Raw genomic sequence first — 18,134 nt, 5'->3', positions numbered from 1 at the left:
AATAAATGTGCAGTAACACAGCCTGTGTTTATAGCAGAGAGGGCCATCCTGGGGCTCTGGAATGGCTGAAGGGCAGTTCTCATGGTGGGCAATTTTGCATGGCTAGCAGAGGAACCAGGTTGGTGCAGAGACTGTTGGACACCATCAGTCTCTCCTTGTGGGGGGAGATGAGCTGATGGGGTCTCATCTGGTTCGTGTCTATCCCCCAGAGCAGTCTGAACCACCGATCTGGAAACGTGCCCTCCTCTTGGCTTGCTGAGGTATGTGGTGTGGGTTTTTGTGGCTTTGGGCTGTAGAAATACTTTATTGTACAACTCTTAGAGAAACTGGCCATCTACTATTGTAATTTTCCAGACAATAGCTTGAGTGTGTTGCCACAGGGGAGGAGGGGAGAAGATGTGAGATGCATCTGCCATGGGGTCATAGAAATGTCAATTGCAAACGTCAGCTGGATGACTCTAATTCAACCTCCTGCTTGAGGCAGAAGCACTGTCAGCTCTACACCGGCTTAGCTGTGGTTTCATCCAGCTAATCCCTGACTCACCTCCCCGATTCACCATTTGTCATTTCCCAACAACCTGTTACAGCGCTGTACTACCTGCCTAGAGACATTTTTTTATCCTGCTGTCCAACCTGCACCTCTGTGGCTGCTGCACTTTGTTATTGTGTCTGGCTCTACCATAACAAGCTTGACTTTGTTATCTTTGCCCTTCTAAGGAGCTGTTGGGTTGTCCCTCAAACTCCCTTTGCCAAACTCAGCAAGCCTGAATCCCTCAACCTGTTTTCCTAAGACATGTGCTACACAACTCTGATCACCTCAAATCTCATGGCAGCTTCAAAGCGGCCAAGTCTAAACAGGGTTTGGGAGTCCGTGTGCATGGTGAAATCTGGCACCTAATATTTAAACTTCTACCAGGAAGATAAATCAAAGGAGGCTTGATAAAGAAGTTGTATTAATAAGTAAAGATATTTTACCCTCTTAAAAATATACCTGAATGAAACCACAGCATGGATTGGTTTCCATACTGTTAATGAAATCAAGGCACAGTTGTTAGTGTTGCTACAGCTCATGAAGAAGTGTGCTTCTGTCACTGTGTGGTGGAAAGAAGGAAATCCCACAAATTGGAGCTCCAGAGTTGTTTGAATGCCTTGGGGCTTCTGTTTTACCTGAGGAATGACTGCAGGGTGTGAGTTATTTTCCAGTCCAACCTACTGGCCTTTGATTTCCCTTGCTGTCAATAAGTCAACCAGAGCAGCACCTCAGCTTGGTGCTGCTGCTTCTCTCCAGATAAAGGTTGCACCTTGCTGGAAGTGAGTGACCTGCTGCCCGTAAAGGAGAGCAAAGCCTGGAGGGGGGCAATGGGACGTGCTCCAAGCTTGCAGGCAAAGTGCATTTTCTCACCAAATCATTGTGACAGGCTGTGCTGAAAGCTGCGGTTGACTATTTCAGGTATAGCAGCAAAGCCACAGTGCTGATAGGTTGAATAAGGGAGCCATTGAGGGAGGAAAAAAATCAAAGGATGGGCAAAAGGGGTCTCAGGAGCTCCAGAAAAATTCCAGATCTGTCCTGAGCTCCCCTTTGTTCTGAGCTTTCATGACCCAGGCCATCCGAGGAGGCATTGCTGGGAAGGTTTAGTCAGGAGTGATCCATGCTTACTGACCCGGAATCACACAGAATCACAAACTGGTTGGGGTTGGAAGGGACCTCTGGAGATCATCCAGTCCAACCCACCTGCTAACGCAGGGTCACCAGAGCAGATCACACAGGAAGGTGTTCAGGCGGGTTTGAATGTCTCCAGAGAAGGAGACTCCACAACCTCTCTGGGCAGCCTGGGCCAGGCTCTGGCACCTCAAACTAAAGAAGTTTCTCCTCATATTCAGATGGAACCTCCTGTGCTTCAGTCTGTGCCCGTTGCCCCTCATCCTATTGCTGGGCACCACTGAAAGGAGTCTGGTCCATCCTCTTGACACCCAAATGTGTGTGGTCCCTCCTTTTCTTCTCATGAGCACACATCTCTTCCACCCTGACAGCCCAGCCCTGACCTCACTGGCAGGATTTCCCTAGTGATTCAATACTCACCCTTTTTAGTGCAGCACCATAAAATCAGCAAGAAGCCGGTCCTCCACACCCTGAGCCATGGGGTTGGGTTTCTTGAACTTTGAGCAAACCATTTTTTTTCTGTGGGGAAACCCTTCTGTCTGACATAACCTTGACTGCATCTTCAGACACTTCTAGTCCACAAAATGTGTTAAGAGGCAGAGGTTCTCTGCTGATTTTCATACCACGGTGCATGAAACAAGCTTATATCTGGGTACATAGGAAAGAGCTGCTTCAAAACCTGGAGATGTGACCCCAGTGGTGGTGTGACTTGGCCTCCAATGCTTATCCAGATACACCCCAAAACCAGAGTCATTAAGAGAGGGGGTGGATTCATTGGGCAAGGTTTTTAAGTATCTTAAAGTCAGACAACTGTGACCAAGCAATGAGCTTTGACTGCCTTTATACTCAACAAAGAAATAAACACTCTAATTTGAACTATTCACAGTTTTGCGTTTTACATTTGCTTAATTTGGGCTAACATGAACGCGTCTCCAAACACATGTTTTTCTCTGCGTTGACTATAAAGGACAGGTTTGGAAATATGTTTTTCAAATGCCTGAGTTAGGATGAATGAATCCTATAGAGGAGAGATATTTGGGGGGTGGGTATCTGTTATCATTTTTTTCCTTTGTGAGATTTTCCTGTAAGATTATTTTAAGATTTCTATGTGACATGAGATAGGTACAAACACAGCGTTCCTATTTTCCTTCTACATCAATATTACATCTTTTAGCCACCTGTATTTTACCTCTGCTGCCAGGCGAATATCCTGGGTTTTCCTCACTGTTATCTCTTAATCCATCAACATCCGACCCACAGAATTCCTGGTGTGCATCTGTGGTGAGGGGTTTCAGTTATTGCCTAACCCTCCCCAGCAGAGCCCGTGCTGCTGCATAAGAATCAGGAAGCGAAAATAACAGACTAATTTTTAATCTCCGAAGCCCAACGAAACCAAAAGAGCGAAAGTAACCACAGGCAACCCGGCAGCTCTCGGCTGGTGAATATTTGTGGCAGGGTGATGCTTCACAGGTGACAAGGACACATCACCGTCACCTAAGTGCTACCTGGTCTGTGTGCACAGGGACCATGGCACACAGTCTCGTGGAGCGGGAATAACTAAAGTTATCAAATTATATGCCAGCTCTTTCAGCTGAACTCTAATACCTTAAAAACACTGCCTGATCCTTATGGGGAAAGGATGGATTGAACACATTTTACTCCAAAATTCAAGGATTGCAATAAGTCAGCATTCAGGTTGTTGCATAGAAGAACAGCTCAAGGTGAATAGATTAAACCCAGTAATATACACCTGTTCTCCTTGAAGGGATTAGGCAGCCTAGTAAATCTTTCACATCCTTACCTCTTTCTGGAATTTTCTTCATAAGTGTGATACAATTTACGTGGCCTTGGACAAGGGTTGTGCTGTTCGCGTGGGAGATGGGCCATATTTCTTAATGGAGATCTGCTTTGAGACCACTCCTAGGGCACCGCGGGGGGACAGGAGAAGCAGCTGCTGCCTCTGCTGGGCACCACAATCGGTTTTTCAACCCTCATTTGAAGCTCATGCTCACTTGAACATACCTGGCATAGGGAGAGGGTGATACGTTCGTGTCTCAGCATCCTGGTTGTCACAAAAGAGTGTGCTGGCCCTGGGGTTTCTGCATGCCCAGTCTGCCCTCGCTCACATTAGCAGAGCATCTCCCAAAAAGAGGTGACACATGGGTCATATCCAGTCTCCAAACACCTTCATGTCCTGCCCGTGGCCATGGGATACCAGGATCTTTGCTGCCCTCTCAGGATAACAGCCCAGAACAACATACATGTCCTCGATTCACATATCCAAGTGATGTTTCTCTTCCTTACATTTTGGTCTCTCATGCCCATTTGGCTTCTGCTGCTGTGATTTGCTTCTTCCTGCAGACCTGCTCTGCTCAATCTGCTTAGCATCTCTTTGGTGATTCATTTGCTTCTTCCATGGGGACCGAAGACTCAAGAGAAGGCTTTTGTGGCACCTTTTTCTGCAGTAGAAATAGTGCCGTCCTCTGACACTCCTGGTTCAAAATCCCCTTTTCCCTGCGCTAGTCATAAGAGGTATTTGTATTTCCCTGCATTTCGATGGCTGCCTCATAATTTTCCCTGCTGTGAGCAGGAGGTTGGACTGGGGTCGTTAACATCTGATAGAAAGAAAACTGAGGTAGACATCCAGAGAACATCTTAATGAAGAAACCACATCTGGACTTTGATAGACTTTCCCTAGGAAAGTCCTGCAAGTCCTTTTTCTTTTCAACCACAAAGCGGAAAAAATATTGGAAGTCCTTCATCTACAAATCTCTGGGCTCCCAGCTAGGAGAAGATTGGAGAATCCAATAGGATTTTTCCATCTCTGACCTTTACAAGTCGAAGAAACGAAAGTTTGTCTTACAGGACAGGCCACATGGGAGCTGGCGTGCAGGAGAGCTCAGTCAACACCAGCCACATCACCTTTCCACCCAGAAAGTGCCCAGCTCTGGACAACACGTAGCCACTGCCTACACTGACCTGGAAGGCAGAATAGCGCCAGATATTAAGCATTAGAGCAGAGTCTTTATAAAAATCAGTGAAATGCAAAGCATGACCTCCTAGACCAGGATGAGAGGTTCATTCTCCTGGTTATTTCACCAACTTGTCGCAGTATTCCTGGACTGTTACCTGTATTTTAGACACAGTACATTTTTTGGATACACTCACGAAATTTTGTCCAGATCAGTTAAAACTCTCAACAAGTGGAAGACTTCAGCTTCGTTCGCACTGGTCATTTGTTCACAACTAAATTGGAATAATTTTCCTCCACTTCCAAAAGAAAAGTGCCCACACAGGGATTTTAAACAGTTTCACTGGTCCGCTGCACGAGTTAACCCAGGTTAGCTTGTTTTTTGAAGCAAGTTACACGGAAAAACTTCTTGTTATCCAAGGCTGGCTTGCGGTGAATTGCTTTGTGTGGGATTTTCGCCATCAGGCCTTTTGGAGTCTTGATCTATGTTTCCATTGCATTTTTTGATATCACAGCTGGGTACTGATTGTGCTACTGCTATCTGCTGGGGCTGCTTACTGTTTCACTGTGGGTATTTTAAGTCCTTTTTGAAAAAAAAAAAAATAAGAAACTTGTTGTTGACTGCCTGTTCTCTTTATATAACGATTTTTTGTGAATGACAGCGCTCCAAACACGATCTGATACTTTACTGTGTTAAAAGCAGAGGACCAACAAGGATTGCCTGGACATCAAGCTCAGCACTTTGCTATTCTTCTTCAGAAATGTCCATCAAATGCTGCTTTGAGCTAGAATCCTAGAATCCCATTGCTCCAACACCTCGAGACGAGCTTCCAAGAGCCAAGCTCTTGCACTGACACAGTGTGCTATAGCAAGATCAGACCTGGAGGGTGAGGACAGAGATCAAGGTGTGAAATCCAGTGCTTCCCACTAATGGTTTGACTGGGATGCAGGAGCGATCATTTACTAGATCAGAGAAACTGAACCCTTGGGCTTCAGAGATAGGTAGGATAAGGCGCAGCATGTGGCCTGGGGACTAGGGCTCTGTATTTCTATAAAATTCAAGATAAAATGCTCATTGTCTCTGCAGTTTTTAATGAACATTTGTACAAAATGTTGCTTTAAACTCTGCCCCAATGTGCAGCTCAGGGCAAAGGACCCTTCTTGGAGTCCCTGACTTTTGTCATACCCATTTCTGATGATTCTTGGCCACTATAAATAACAACCTTTAGGCCCATTTCCACCCCACTGATAATATAGGAAATCAGCATCTTTCCTCCAGCCGTCCAGAGACCATTCCCTCTGCAATGTGAGGACAACACAGCCTACCAAACCTATTTTTTCTGTATTCATCCCGTCAAATCTCTTTTGCTCACTCCTAAGGGCAGAAAACCTGTGTCCAACACCTCTCCTTTCTGGGCAGACTGGGATCCTATTTGAACACAGGCTCAGCAGTGGCTGTAAAGCAGCAAGAAGAGACCGAGCTGTGTCCCCAGGATGTGTAGGATAGTGTTAAATCAGTGCTGTTGTGAAGCGTTTGCAACCAGGCAAGGGGAAAATATGTATCCTGATCATATTCATTATATCCTGAGAGGCTGAAGAGCAGACTGTGAGCATCTGTGTGTACTCAGAGACTGGCTGGTTGGTCTAATGCCACCAGAGATGGTTTGCTGGGCACAGAAACGCGTGTAGGTGCTGTGAGAGCAGCAGCAGTGCCCTGTGGGGAATGAGGAAACGAAAATCACCAGACACAGTTATCTGCTTTCGACACGTGATGATGCAACTTGGCGAACTTGGGAGAAATTCTAAGAAAATAGCAAACAGAAAATGTCACCCCATTTCTGGGCAGGCATAAACAAATCTCCCCTGAATAACAACAATGGGGATCCTCTCTTTTCTGTGAGTTTCCTCTTTTATGAGAAGGGTTTATATTGCAGAGGGACTCTTGAGAGCTCAGATGACCAGTTCTGCAGGGGAAAGAGTGAAACAACGGTTCAGCTGCTTGTTCTAAGACTCTACTTCAAGGTAAGTTCTTGCTCCTTTCTCACCACTGATGGCAATATTTATTTTGAAGTATTTTGAAGTATTTCCTTTATATTCAGAACAAATACATCAGAGGTTGAGCTGCAGTTGCTGAGCTCTAATGTCCCCCCTCCAAGGAGAAAATGAGATCTTATACATACACTGTATTTTGCAGCTCTTTAACATTGTGTATTATAGAGGACAAGCACAGAAGGAATGACTTGAGAAAAAAACTCAAGGACAGAAAGGTAAACATCTGGAGAGTATGAAAGGGACAGATGCAGAAGAGACTGGGAGAATCTGGGGAACTGTCACCACATGAGCTGATCCCTGGTCTTTGAGAAAATAATAAAATCAGATGGGATCCAGGAAAAATTTCACTTTTGATGATGCTCAGGTCAAAACCTGGAAGAAGGAATGCTGTTCCTAAATGTTTGGGGTTGAACAATGCAAGCTGAGTAGCAGGACAAACACCTCCCGATGTCTGGGTGTCAGGACCTTAAGCTGGACCACTTTGTGTTAAACACCTGACCTAACTTTGGGGGACGCTAACCCTGCTGCGAGCACAGAGGCGTTGTGGAAGAGCTGCTTGTCTGTGTGGACATGGATGGGACTAGAGATGTGTAGGAAGCATCGCTCTATTTCCTTTCCTAATCCTCCATGAGACTAAAGCCCAGCTCAGCATCGCAGGTGGCTGAGCAGAGTACGTGCCCGGCTACAGGTCCTCTGCAGTGGAAAGGTCCTCAGAGCAGAAGAGAGTGAGATATAGGGGCTCCCAACCCCTGGTTGCTTCAGGCTTTTTTCTCCAGTACCAATGCAAAAGCTGAGCTCTTGCTGAACACAAATGGGCTGGAAAAGGTGTCCTTGTCCCAACACCATGCCGCAGTTCTGAGAAGACTTTGCTGTGTGAGCTGATTAGACGCAGAGGGGGTGTGGATCCCTCCTTAGACAGGCCAAAGTCTCCCACTGCTACTGACTCTAGGTATCTGAAACTTATTTTAAATGTCATCCTTATTTCCCTGTTGATTTTTCCATATCCAGGAGGGCAGAAAGTTGTTCCCTCCTTGGTCTCTCATAGCCCCCCTCCTCTAACATCCATGTTCCACAAGCACAGAAATGACTCCAGGCCATGATGAGCTTCCTCCAAGTTGAATGTCTCTCCTCATTTTCCCTCCAGGTGAGCAAGAGCTCTTCACTTGAAATCCTCCCCGCGATGCTGCTGCTGCTGCTGCTGCAGGTCTCAGCGAGCTGCTTCTGGCTGGGACGCAGCGAGGTGGTGACATCCTTTGAACACTCATGCACTCAGTTTTTCTTCCGGGGAACCCCCCCAAATGAAGCCCTGGAGCCAGAGAACCCAGCCTGGATCTGCCAGCGCCACCAGAACCGCTATCACTTTGCCACACTGTACGACAGGAACAGGCGGATCCCAGTGTATTCTGCTTACCTCTACCAGCCTAAACCTTGCACAAGACCCAAAACATGGCTGGTTGAGCCCCAGGTAAGTGTCTTCTCTCCTTGCACATCACCCTCCAGTCATTAAAACATTACCTGCAGCATTTAACCATACGCTTCTTTTTCCTCCCACCCCCATGCACATGCAAATGGACTCGCTGGATGGATTCGTCTCATCTAACTTCAAACACCTTAACCACACGGGGCCTCCAATGCATCTGAGACATCAGCAGGAGGATGAGTCATATCCTAAAAGTGCCCACTTTTCTGCATTGACCTCACAGGAGTATTAAGTCAAATTGCATTACATTATGTTACATCAATTTACATTACATTAAGTCAGATGACCCCCCCTTCTCTGTCCCATGCTGTAGTAGGGGACCAAACGATGGGGAAAAGACATCCAATGGCAGTCAGATTTGAGGGACCAACTGTGCTGGGCTCTCATCTCTGCCCTGAGCTGTTTTACACTCCTGACAACTTATTTGCTCCCAGATAAAGAGTGAATTTGGCTTTTTAAATGGCATGAAAGAAACTCAGAATTGAGTGAGATGACCCAGTGAAAAAGTCTAGGCAGAGGCACTCAGCAATGAGAGCATTAGGATGACACTGGGTGAGTTTGTTGAGTGACATTTCAGGCAGTGGAAAGTGAGTAGGACCAGTATCTGCCAAGCCAGAAGTGCATGTTCTCCATCCACCTGCACTTGCCCCATCCTGCCATTGCCTCCGGCTTGGGTCGGAAGGGTCCACCAGACACATGGATCTCTGCAAACTATAGAGTCCTCCCAAACATCCTTCTGACAAACCTCAGACCTTCAGTAGAAAAGACCATGCAAATTATGGAACAGAAGAATAGGAAATTCAGGTGATTGCTAGGGATACATTAGCGGTAGGGTATTTCGGTGAAAATGAGCCACAGAAGGCAGCCATATGCCCTGTTCCAGAGGAAAGCTAAATATGTTTCCTTAAATAAGAAAAGAAAAATGTTATAGTTATGAAAAAAATGCACGTTTACTCACATGGACTCAAGCAACTAATTTGGTGTTGCACCTGCAGCCTCCAGATTTAGAGGGGACAAAAACTTCTGCCTCTTCTTCCCCAGACCATGTACCCAAGCCAGCTGCAAAATCCATGGTTTTTTTAATTGTCTTCAGAGTTCTTTTCACGGTATTTTGGTTCCCTAAGTCTCTTGGGGGATTTTTAGCTCCCTCAAGCGGCTGATCTTTTCTAACTTATTTTCAGTGATGCTGCAGAAGAAACGTCATATCCTAAAAGTGCCCACTTTTCTGCATTGACCTCCCTTGCACAGCAGCTCTGAGACACATTAGCACTGCACTAGCAGATCCCACTTCCATTGAGGTATTCTTGCTTACTGAGCAAAAAAGTTTCATCCTCACAATGAGCTATAGCCTAACACATTTCCCTGTGGGCTCCACAGCTCTTCTCCTCATCCTCTTCCCATCCTGTCCACCTTCAAGGACTCCCTAAAACACCCATCCTTCAAAGAGGATATCTGTCCACTTGTTTTCTCTAAGCTTGTAAAACTCTACAGTGCTGACAGATTGCATTAAAAATAGGCAGGAAAACCTTTCACAGAGACTGTGGAAATGGGGCTGAATGGAGCAAAGACCAGGGCTGATCACAATGTGATTAGATGCAGGTGATGAAGGTTGGATGTGATTAATTAGAGTGGGAGGAACACAGGAGAGCTCTGGGTAGATGTAAGATGTGAAGAAGGGAGGAACAAGAACCAGATGTGACAGGGGAGATGTCTCGCCAAAGTCACCTTTCAAACCTGAGAGTGGAAAATGCTCATTGTCTTGTGTGTCCACCCACACTCCCAGCTCAGGCTGGATTTTGAAGGTCAACAAGTCAAATCGAGAGCAGTCAAATTCTGAGCTTTATATATTTTTTTCTCTCTCTTGTGTTTGTCGAGGAGTGGCAGCTTTATGATTTCTGTCTGATTCATGCATTTTCATACACAGAGATGACAAAAAACAGGTGCTCAGCACCCAGGGATTTCTGCTCCAGGGAAACCTGCTACATTGCCCCATCCCTGGAGACATCCCAGGCCAGGCTGGACAGGGCTCTGAGCAACCTGATCTGGGTGAAGATGTCCCTGCTTATGGCCAGATTTGGACTATATGACCTATGAAGTTCCCTTCCCACCCAAACTATTCTATTATTCTATGATTTTTATGATTGCTCGCATCCTCAATACTAACAGTTTTTTCTTGTCTTTACCTATCAAGCTGATGGGTCTAAATTATCCCAAAAATATGGAAACAGAGGAGACCCTCTTAAAGAAATTCCACGTCAGCTTAGATCAGCTCAGTAAGAGCCAGGCTGTCCTCCAGGACTACAAGAACCTGAAGGGTTTGAACCGTGGCCATTTGAACCCCTGCGGCCATCACTCCATCCCCAGCAGCAGGGCGGCCACCTTCACCCTCGCCAACATAGTTCCCCAGGATGAGAAACTGAACGGCGGCGCCTGGAACAACTACGAGCAGCAAACGATGAAGATGAAGACCCAGGGATGCAACACCACCTATGTCGTCGTGGGTGCCGTGCCTGGGAACAACTATATCGCCAATGGGAGGGTTAATATACCCAGCTACCTCTGGTCAAGTGCCTGCTGCGAGGTGGGCACCCACCACTGGAAATCTTGGGCAGTCATTGCTGAGAATGACAAGAATCAGGTCCGGCTCCTCACGCTGGGGGAGCTGGAGGATGAGTTGACCCGGCTCTATGGGGGGAAGCAGGTTTCTCTGTTTAGCAACAACTGTCCCCGGAAATAAGCCCCGCTTCACTTCCCAGGTGTAAAAGGCTCAGGAGCTTTCACCACATGCCCTACACAGTGTCTGTCCTCCTTCCTTTTCTAGACGGTTTCCAGCTCTGTCTGTCAGAGCACCTTCTCTAATAAAAGGGAGAAAGAGCTCAGCAGAACCTCCAGCTGGTTTGCTTTTCTGCCCACCCTTGGAGGGGCCTCTGAGGAAGGAGTCTTTGCTCTGGCTGCTCTGGAGGGCCGGTTGAACAGCAGTCCATGGGCAGGGAATTCAGAGCTTGGGGAGAATTAATTGTTAACCCGCACATACCTTCTGAGCTATTCCATCCTGTGCACTGGAGGAAGGCTTTCTCTCCCAATGGCTGGGTCTTTGGGACTCTCCTTTTGTTCCTGGCATCAACCCTTCTCTTCTCCTTCTCCAAAATATGCTTCCTCAAGGTCCTCACCGTGGTTTTTGCACCACCAGTGTTGCTGCTTTGTTTCCTCAAACCAATGACAAAATGCAACCACTTCTTGCTTAATAGTTGTCCCCTAAACACAGCTGTCCTTCTTCCACATTCGTGCCTTCCCTGAACTTTTGTCCTTTACCATTCTCATTGTCCCCTTTCTTTTAAATGAAATAAAATTGAAACAAGCATCCAGGAAGGGGTTAGAAATCAATCTCGTGCAGTTAACCGAAGATGAGGATGGAGTCCTCTGCTTCTCTCCAGTGCTGCTCTGGGCACATCACTGGGGGATGCTGAGCTGGGATCAGGTGCGGATGACACAGGTGTTCAGATTCCCACATCCTAAGGCTTCAAGTCCCCCAGGTCCCTCCTGCCATTTGATGATCAAGAAACTGCCATGAGTATACGAATTGGCTCTTGGATTGTGGCTTCTCTTTCAGGGTGTATTTTGACTGTAAGCGCTGCCACTTCCACCCAGAGCTACTGAATTAAGTGGGTTTGCACTGCTGACAGCTGCCTAAAAATGTCCAACCTTCTTCTGTTGGATCATGTTTATTGTCCTCTCAACGTCTGCAACAAGAGGAACCCACTGGAGTCCTCTGGGATATAAGGATGGATTTCCCAGCAACTGTCTGCAGCTGAGACCTCCGCTACCTCCAGTTACAGGTGCATGGAGGGTGTTGGTCTCTTCTCAGTATCACAGTAACACAGTATGTTTGGGATTGGAAGGGACCTCAAAAGATCATCTAGTCCAATCCCCCTGCTGGAGCAGGAACGCCTAGGTGAGGTCTCACAGGAACATGTCCAGACGGGTTTTGAATGTCTCCAGAGAAGGAGACTCCACAACCCCCCTGGGCAGCCTGTTCCAGTGCTCTGTCACCCTTACTGAGAAGAAGTTTCTTCTCAAATTTAAGTGGAACCTCTTGTGTTCCAGCTTGATCCCATGACCCCTTGTCCTATCATTGTTTGCCACCAAGAAGACCCTGGCTCCATCCTCATGGCACTCACCCTTTATATATTTATAAACATTAATAAGGTCCCCCCTTAGCCTCCTCTTCTCCAAACTAAAGAGACCCAGCTCCCTCAGCCTTTCCTCACACGGGAGATGCTCCACTCCCTTAATCATCTTCGTTGCCCTATGCTGGACTCTCTCCAGCAGTTCCTTGTCCTTCTTGAACTGAGGGGCCCAGAACTGGACACAATATTCCAGATGTGGTCTCACCAGGGTGGAGTAGAGGGGAAGGAGAACCTCTCTCGATCTAATAACCACCCCCCTTGTAATACACCCCAGGATGTCATTGGCCTTCCTGGCCACAAGGGCACAGTGCTGGCTCATGGTCATCCTGTTGTCCACCAGAACCCCCAGGTCCCTTTCCCCTACACTGCTCTCTAATATGTAATTTCCCAACCTATACTGGAACCTGGGGTTGTTCCTGCCCAGATGCAGGACTCTACACTTTCCCTTGTTAAATTTCATTAGGTTATTCCCCGCCCAACTCTCCAGCCTGTCCAGGTCCCGCTGGATGGCAGCACAGCCTTCTGGTGTGTCAGCCACTCCTCCCAGCTTAGTGTCATCAGCAAACTTGATGATAGTACACTCTATTCCCTCGTCTAAATCGTTAATGAATATATTGAATAATATTGGCCCCAATACTGACCCCTGAGGCACTCCACTAGATACTGGCCTCCAACTAGACTCCGCACCATTGACTACCACTCTCTGGCTTCTCTCCTTAAGCCCGTTTGCAACCCACCTCACTACTCTATTGTCTAGACCACACCTCCTCAACTTAGCTGTGAGGATGCTGTGGGAGACTGTGTCAAAGGCTTTACTGAAGTCAAGGTAGACCACATCCACCGCCCTGCCATCATCCATCCACCTTGTTACATTCTCATAAAAGGCTATGAGGTTGGTCAAGCACGACTTACCCTTGGTAAAGCCATGCTGACTGCCCCTAATAACCCTCTTATCCTTGATATGCCTTGAGATAGCACCAAGGATAAGCTGTCCATTACTTTCCCAGGGACAGAGGCTGAACGGTCTATAATTACCCAGGTCCTCCTTCTTGCACTTTTTGAAGACTGGAGTGACATTTGCTTTCCTCCAATCCTCAGGCACCTCCCCCGTTTCCCAAGACCTGGTGAAGATGATGGAGAGCGGTCTAGCAATGACTTCAGCCAGCTCCCTCAGCACCCGCGGATGCATCCCATCCGGACCCATGGATTTATGGATGTCCAGACTATTTAATTGCTCCCCAACTCAGTCGTCATCGACTAAAGCATCGACTAAAGACTCCTCCATTGACCTGGCTTCATCCGGGGTCTCAGGGGTACAGGGCTCCCCAGGACAGCCTCCGGCAGAGTAGACAGAGACAAAGGCGGCATTCAGTAATTCTGCCTTCTCTGTATCTTCTGCCACCAGGGCACCCACCCCATTCATCAGTGGGCCTACATTGCCTCTGGTATTAGTTTTATCTGCTATGTATTTGAAAAAGTTCTTTTTGCTGTCCTTGACCCCTCTCGCCAGCTGTTATTCTAAGGAGGCCGTGGCTATCCTAGCTGCCTTCCTACATCCTCTAACAGCAGCCTTATATTCTTCCCAAGTGGCCAGCCCCTGCTTCCATGACCTGTAAACTCTCCTCTTCTGCTTGAGCATACCCAACAGATCCCTATTCAACCACGCAGGCCTCCTGGCTCCCTTCCTTGACTTCCTACATGTGGGGATGCTCTGATCCTGAGCGTGGAAGAAGCAATCTCTGAATGCAATCCAGCTATCTTGGGCCCCTTTTCCTTCAAGCAGTCTTGCCCATGGGATTTCCCCCAGCAATTGCTTGAAAAGGCCAAAGTTAGCGCTGCTAAAGTCCAGGGTTGCAATTCTACTTGCTATTCTGTTCCTGCCACACAAGATGCTGAACTCCACCATCTCGTGGTCACTGCAACCCAGGCAGCCCTCAACCTTTACTGCTTCAACCAGACCCTCCTTGTTAGTGAGGATGAGATCCAGCAGTGCACCTCTCCTAGTCGCCTCCTCCACCATCTGCATGAGGAAGTTATCATCAATGCACTGGAGGGATCTCCTGGACTGTGTCTGGCTGGCTGAATGGTCCTTCCAGCAAACATCAGGGAAGTTAAAATCACCCACAACAACCAGGGCCTGTGACTGTGAGGCCACTCTCAACTGCCCATAGAAGGCCCCATCAACTTCCTCAGCCTGATCTGGTGGCCTGTAACAGACGCCCACAACAGTGTCACCCCTGCCAGCCTGCCCCTTGATACTGACCCATACACTCTCAATTCGCTCATCATCCACTCCTGTGCAGAATTTAGTACATTGTAGCTGCTCTCTCACATAGAGAGCCACTCCACCACCACGCCTGGCTGGCCTGTCTTTCCTGAAAAGGGCATAGCCATCCATGACCACGTTCCAGTCATGTGAACTGTCCCACCATGTTTCTGTAATTGCCACCAGATCATAATCTCCTGACCGAACACAGGATTCTAACTCCTCCTGCTTATTCCCCATGCTGCGCGCATTGGTGTACAGGCATTTCAGGGAGTGAGCAGAGCACACCAATTTCTCCCCAGGGGCATAGGAGGCCACCCGGTCATCATCAGTTTTAGAACGCTGCCCACTGGGACAAGCCCAGCTACAACCCCATCCCGCTTCAAGCCTAGTTTAAAGCTCTCCAAATGAGCCCAGCTAATTCCTGCCCCAGCATCCTTTTACCCCTGCGAGATAAACCTTTCCCGCGTGACACTGTCCAGACTGGTGTCTTATAAAACCAACCATTATCAAAAAATCCAAAGCCCTGCCTGTAGCACCAGTCTTGGAGCCAACCATTAAGAGACTGAATTTTCCTATTCCATCCCACATCGTCACTAGAAGATGGAAGGAGTGAAGAGAAGATCACTTGAGCCCCTGAATCTTTCACCATCCTTCCCAAGACCTTGAAATCATTCTTCATTCCCCTCAGACTACGGGAAGCAGCTTCCTCCCCATCTGTCTTGAAGACCAGCAGCGGGTAGTAGTCTGTCGGGTGCACCGGTTTGGGGAGCTCTCTAGCAATATCCTTGATCCGGGCTCCAGGTAGACTACAAACTTCCCTAAGATGAGGGTCAACTCTGCATATTGGGCCCACTGTTCCTTTCAGAAGGGAATTTCCTATTACAATCACCCTTCTTTCTTTCTTTCTTATCAGAGGCAGTCTTAAGTTGTGAAGTCAACCGCCTCTTCCTATGTGATCTTGTAGGCAGGCTTGGCACCACCTCCTCACCTATCTCTTCTTCAAGATCCAGGGCCTCAAACCTACATTTGCTTAATTTGGGCCAACATGAACGCATCTCTGAAGACGTTTTTCTCTCCAGTGACTATAAAGGGCAGGTATGGAAATATGTTTTTCAAATGCCTGAGTTAGGATGAATGAATCCTATAGAGGAGAGAGATTTGGGGGGTGGGTATCTGTTATAATTTTTTTCCTTTGTGAGATTTTCCTGTAAGATTATTTTAAGATTTCTATGTGTCATGAGATAGGTACAAACACAGCGTTCCTATTTTCCTTCTACATCAATATTACATCTTTTAGCCACCTGTATTTTACCTCTGCTGCCAGGCGAATATCCTGGGTTTTCCTCACTGTTATCTCTTAATCCATCAACATCCAACCCACAGAATTCCTGGTGTGCATCTGTGGTGAGGGGTTTCAGTTATTGCCTAACCCTCCCCAGCAGAGCCCGTGCTGCTGCATGAGAATCAGGAAGCGAAAATAACAGACTAATTTTTAGTCTCCAAAGCTCAATGAAACCAAAAGAGCGAAAGTAACCACAGGCAACCCGGCAGCTCTCGGCTGGTGAATATTTGTGGCAGGGTGATGCTTCACAGGTGACAAGGACACATCACCGTCACCGAAGTGTTACCTGGTCTGTGTGCACAGGGACCATGGCACACAGTCTCGTGGAGCGGGAATAACTAAAGTTATCAAATTATATGCCAGCTCTTTCAGCTGAACTCTAATACCTTAAAAACACTGCTTGATCCTTATTGGGGAAAGGATGGATTGAACACATTTGACTCCAAAATTCAAGGATTGCAATAAGTCAGCATTCAGGTTGTTGCATAGAAGAACAGCTCAAGGTGAATAGATTAAACCCAATAATATACACCTGTTCTCCTTGAAGGGATTAGGCAGCCTAGTAAATCTTTCACATCCTTACCTCTTTCTGGAATTTTCTTCATAAGTGTGATACTATTTACGTGGCCTTGGACAAGGGTTGTGCCGTTCGCGTGGGAGATGGGCCATATTTCTTAACGGAGACCTGCTTTGAGACCACTCCTAGGGCACTGCGGGGGGACAGGAGAAGCAGCTGCTGCCTCTGCTGGGCACCACAATCGGTTTTTCAACCCTCATTTGAAGCTCATGCTCACTTGAACATACCTGGCATAGGGGGAGGGTGATACGTTCATGTCTCAGCATCCTGGTTGTCACAAAAGAGTGTGCTGGCCCTGGGGTTTCTGCATGCCCAGTCTGCCCTCGCTCACATTAGCAGAGCATCTCCCAAAAAGAGGTGACACATGGGGTCATATCCAGTCTCCAAACACCTTCATGTCCTGCCCGTGGCCATGGGATACCAGGATCTTTGCTGCCCTCTCAGGATAACAGCCCAGAACAACATACATGTCCTCGATTCACATATCCAAGTGATGTTTCTCTTCCTTACATTTTGGTTTCTCATGCCCATTTGGCTTCTGCTGCTGTGATTTGCTTCTTCCTGCAGACCTGCTCTGCTCAATCTGCTTAGCATCTCTTTGGTGATTCATTTGCTTCTTCCATGGGGACCGAAGACTCAAGAGAAGGCTTTTGTGGCACCTTTTTCTGCAGTAGAAATAGTGCCGTCCTCTGACACTCCTGGTTCAAAATCCCCTTTTCCCTGCGCTAGTCATAAGAGGTATTTCTATTTCCCTGCATTTCGATGGCTGCCTCATAATTTTCCCTGCTGTGAGCAGGAGGTTGGACTGGGGTCGTTAACATCTGATAGAAAGAAAACTGAGGTAGACATCCAGAGAACATCTTAATGAAGAAACCACATCTGGACTTTGATAGACTTTCCCTAGGAAAGTCCTGCAAGTCCTTTTTCTTTTCAACCACAAAGTGGAAAAAATATTGGAAGTCCTTCATCTACAAATCTCTGGGCTCCCAGCTAGGAGAAGATTGGAAAATCCAATAGGATTTTTCCATCTCTGACCTTTACAAGTCGAAGAAACGAAAGTTTGTCTTACAGGACAGGCCACATGGGAGCTGGCGCGCAGGAGAGCTCAGTCAACACCAGCCACATCACCTTTCCACCCAGAAAGTGCCCAGCTCTGGACAACACGTAGCCACTGCCTACACTGACCTGGAAGGCAGAATAGCGCCAGATATTAAGCATTAGAGCAGAGTCTTTATAAAAATCAGTGAAATGCAAAGCATGACCTCCTAGACCAGGATGAGAGGTTCATTCTCCTGGTTATTTCACCAACTTGTCGCAGTATTCCTGGACTGTTACCTGTATTTTAGACACAGTACATTTTTTGGATACACTCACGAAATTTTGTCCAGATCAGTTAAAACTCTCAACAAGTGGAAGACTTCAGCTTCGTTCACACTGGTCATTTGTTCACAACTAAATTGGAATAATTTTCCTCCACTTCCAAAAGAAAAGTGCCCACACAGGGATTTTAAACAGTTTCACTGGTCCGCTGCACGAGTTAACCCAGGTTAGCTTGTTTTTTGAAGCAAGTTACACGGAAAAACTTCTTGTTATCCA

The 18,134-nt window shown here is 47.2% G+C and overlaps 1 protein-coding gene across 2 annotated transcripts; it reads left to right on the top strand.

Moving 5' to 3' along the window:
- The first annotated feature begins 245 nt into the window (after positions 1-245).
- On the top strand, positions 246-11,202 carry LOC135578252 (endonuclease domain-containing 1 protein-like). 2 transcript variants are annotated; one of them, XM_065049311.1, is made up of 3 exons: positions 246-260; positions 7,828-8,148; positions 10,355-11,202. In XM_065049311.1, exons 2-3 carry the CDS (start codon positions 7,864-7,866, stop codon positions 10,898-10,900), a joined length of 831 nt encoding a protein of 276 aa, XP_064905383.1. In that variant the 5' UTR covers positions 246-260; positions 7,828-7,863; the 3' UTR covers positions 10,901-11,202. The 2 variants fall into 2 exon arrangements, with proteins under 2 accessions (XP_064905383.1, XP_064905382.1); XM_065049310.1 differs by lacking the exon at positions 246-260 and adding an exon at positions 6,566-6,653.
- The last annotated feature ends 6,932 nt before the right edge of the window (positions 11,203-18,134 follow it).

The sequence above is a fragment of the Columba livia genome, chromosome 1 (genome assembly GCF_036013475.1).
Source record: "Columba livia isolate bColLiv1 breed racing homer chromosome 1, bColLiv1.pat.W.v2, whole genome shotgun sequence".
Lineage (NCBI taxonomy): Eukaryota > Metazoa > Chordata > Aves > Columbiformes > Columbidae > Columba > Columba livia.
Note: the sequence above shows the minus strand (reverse complement) of the source record. Positions and strands in the feature narration are given on the sequence as shown.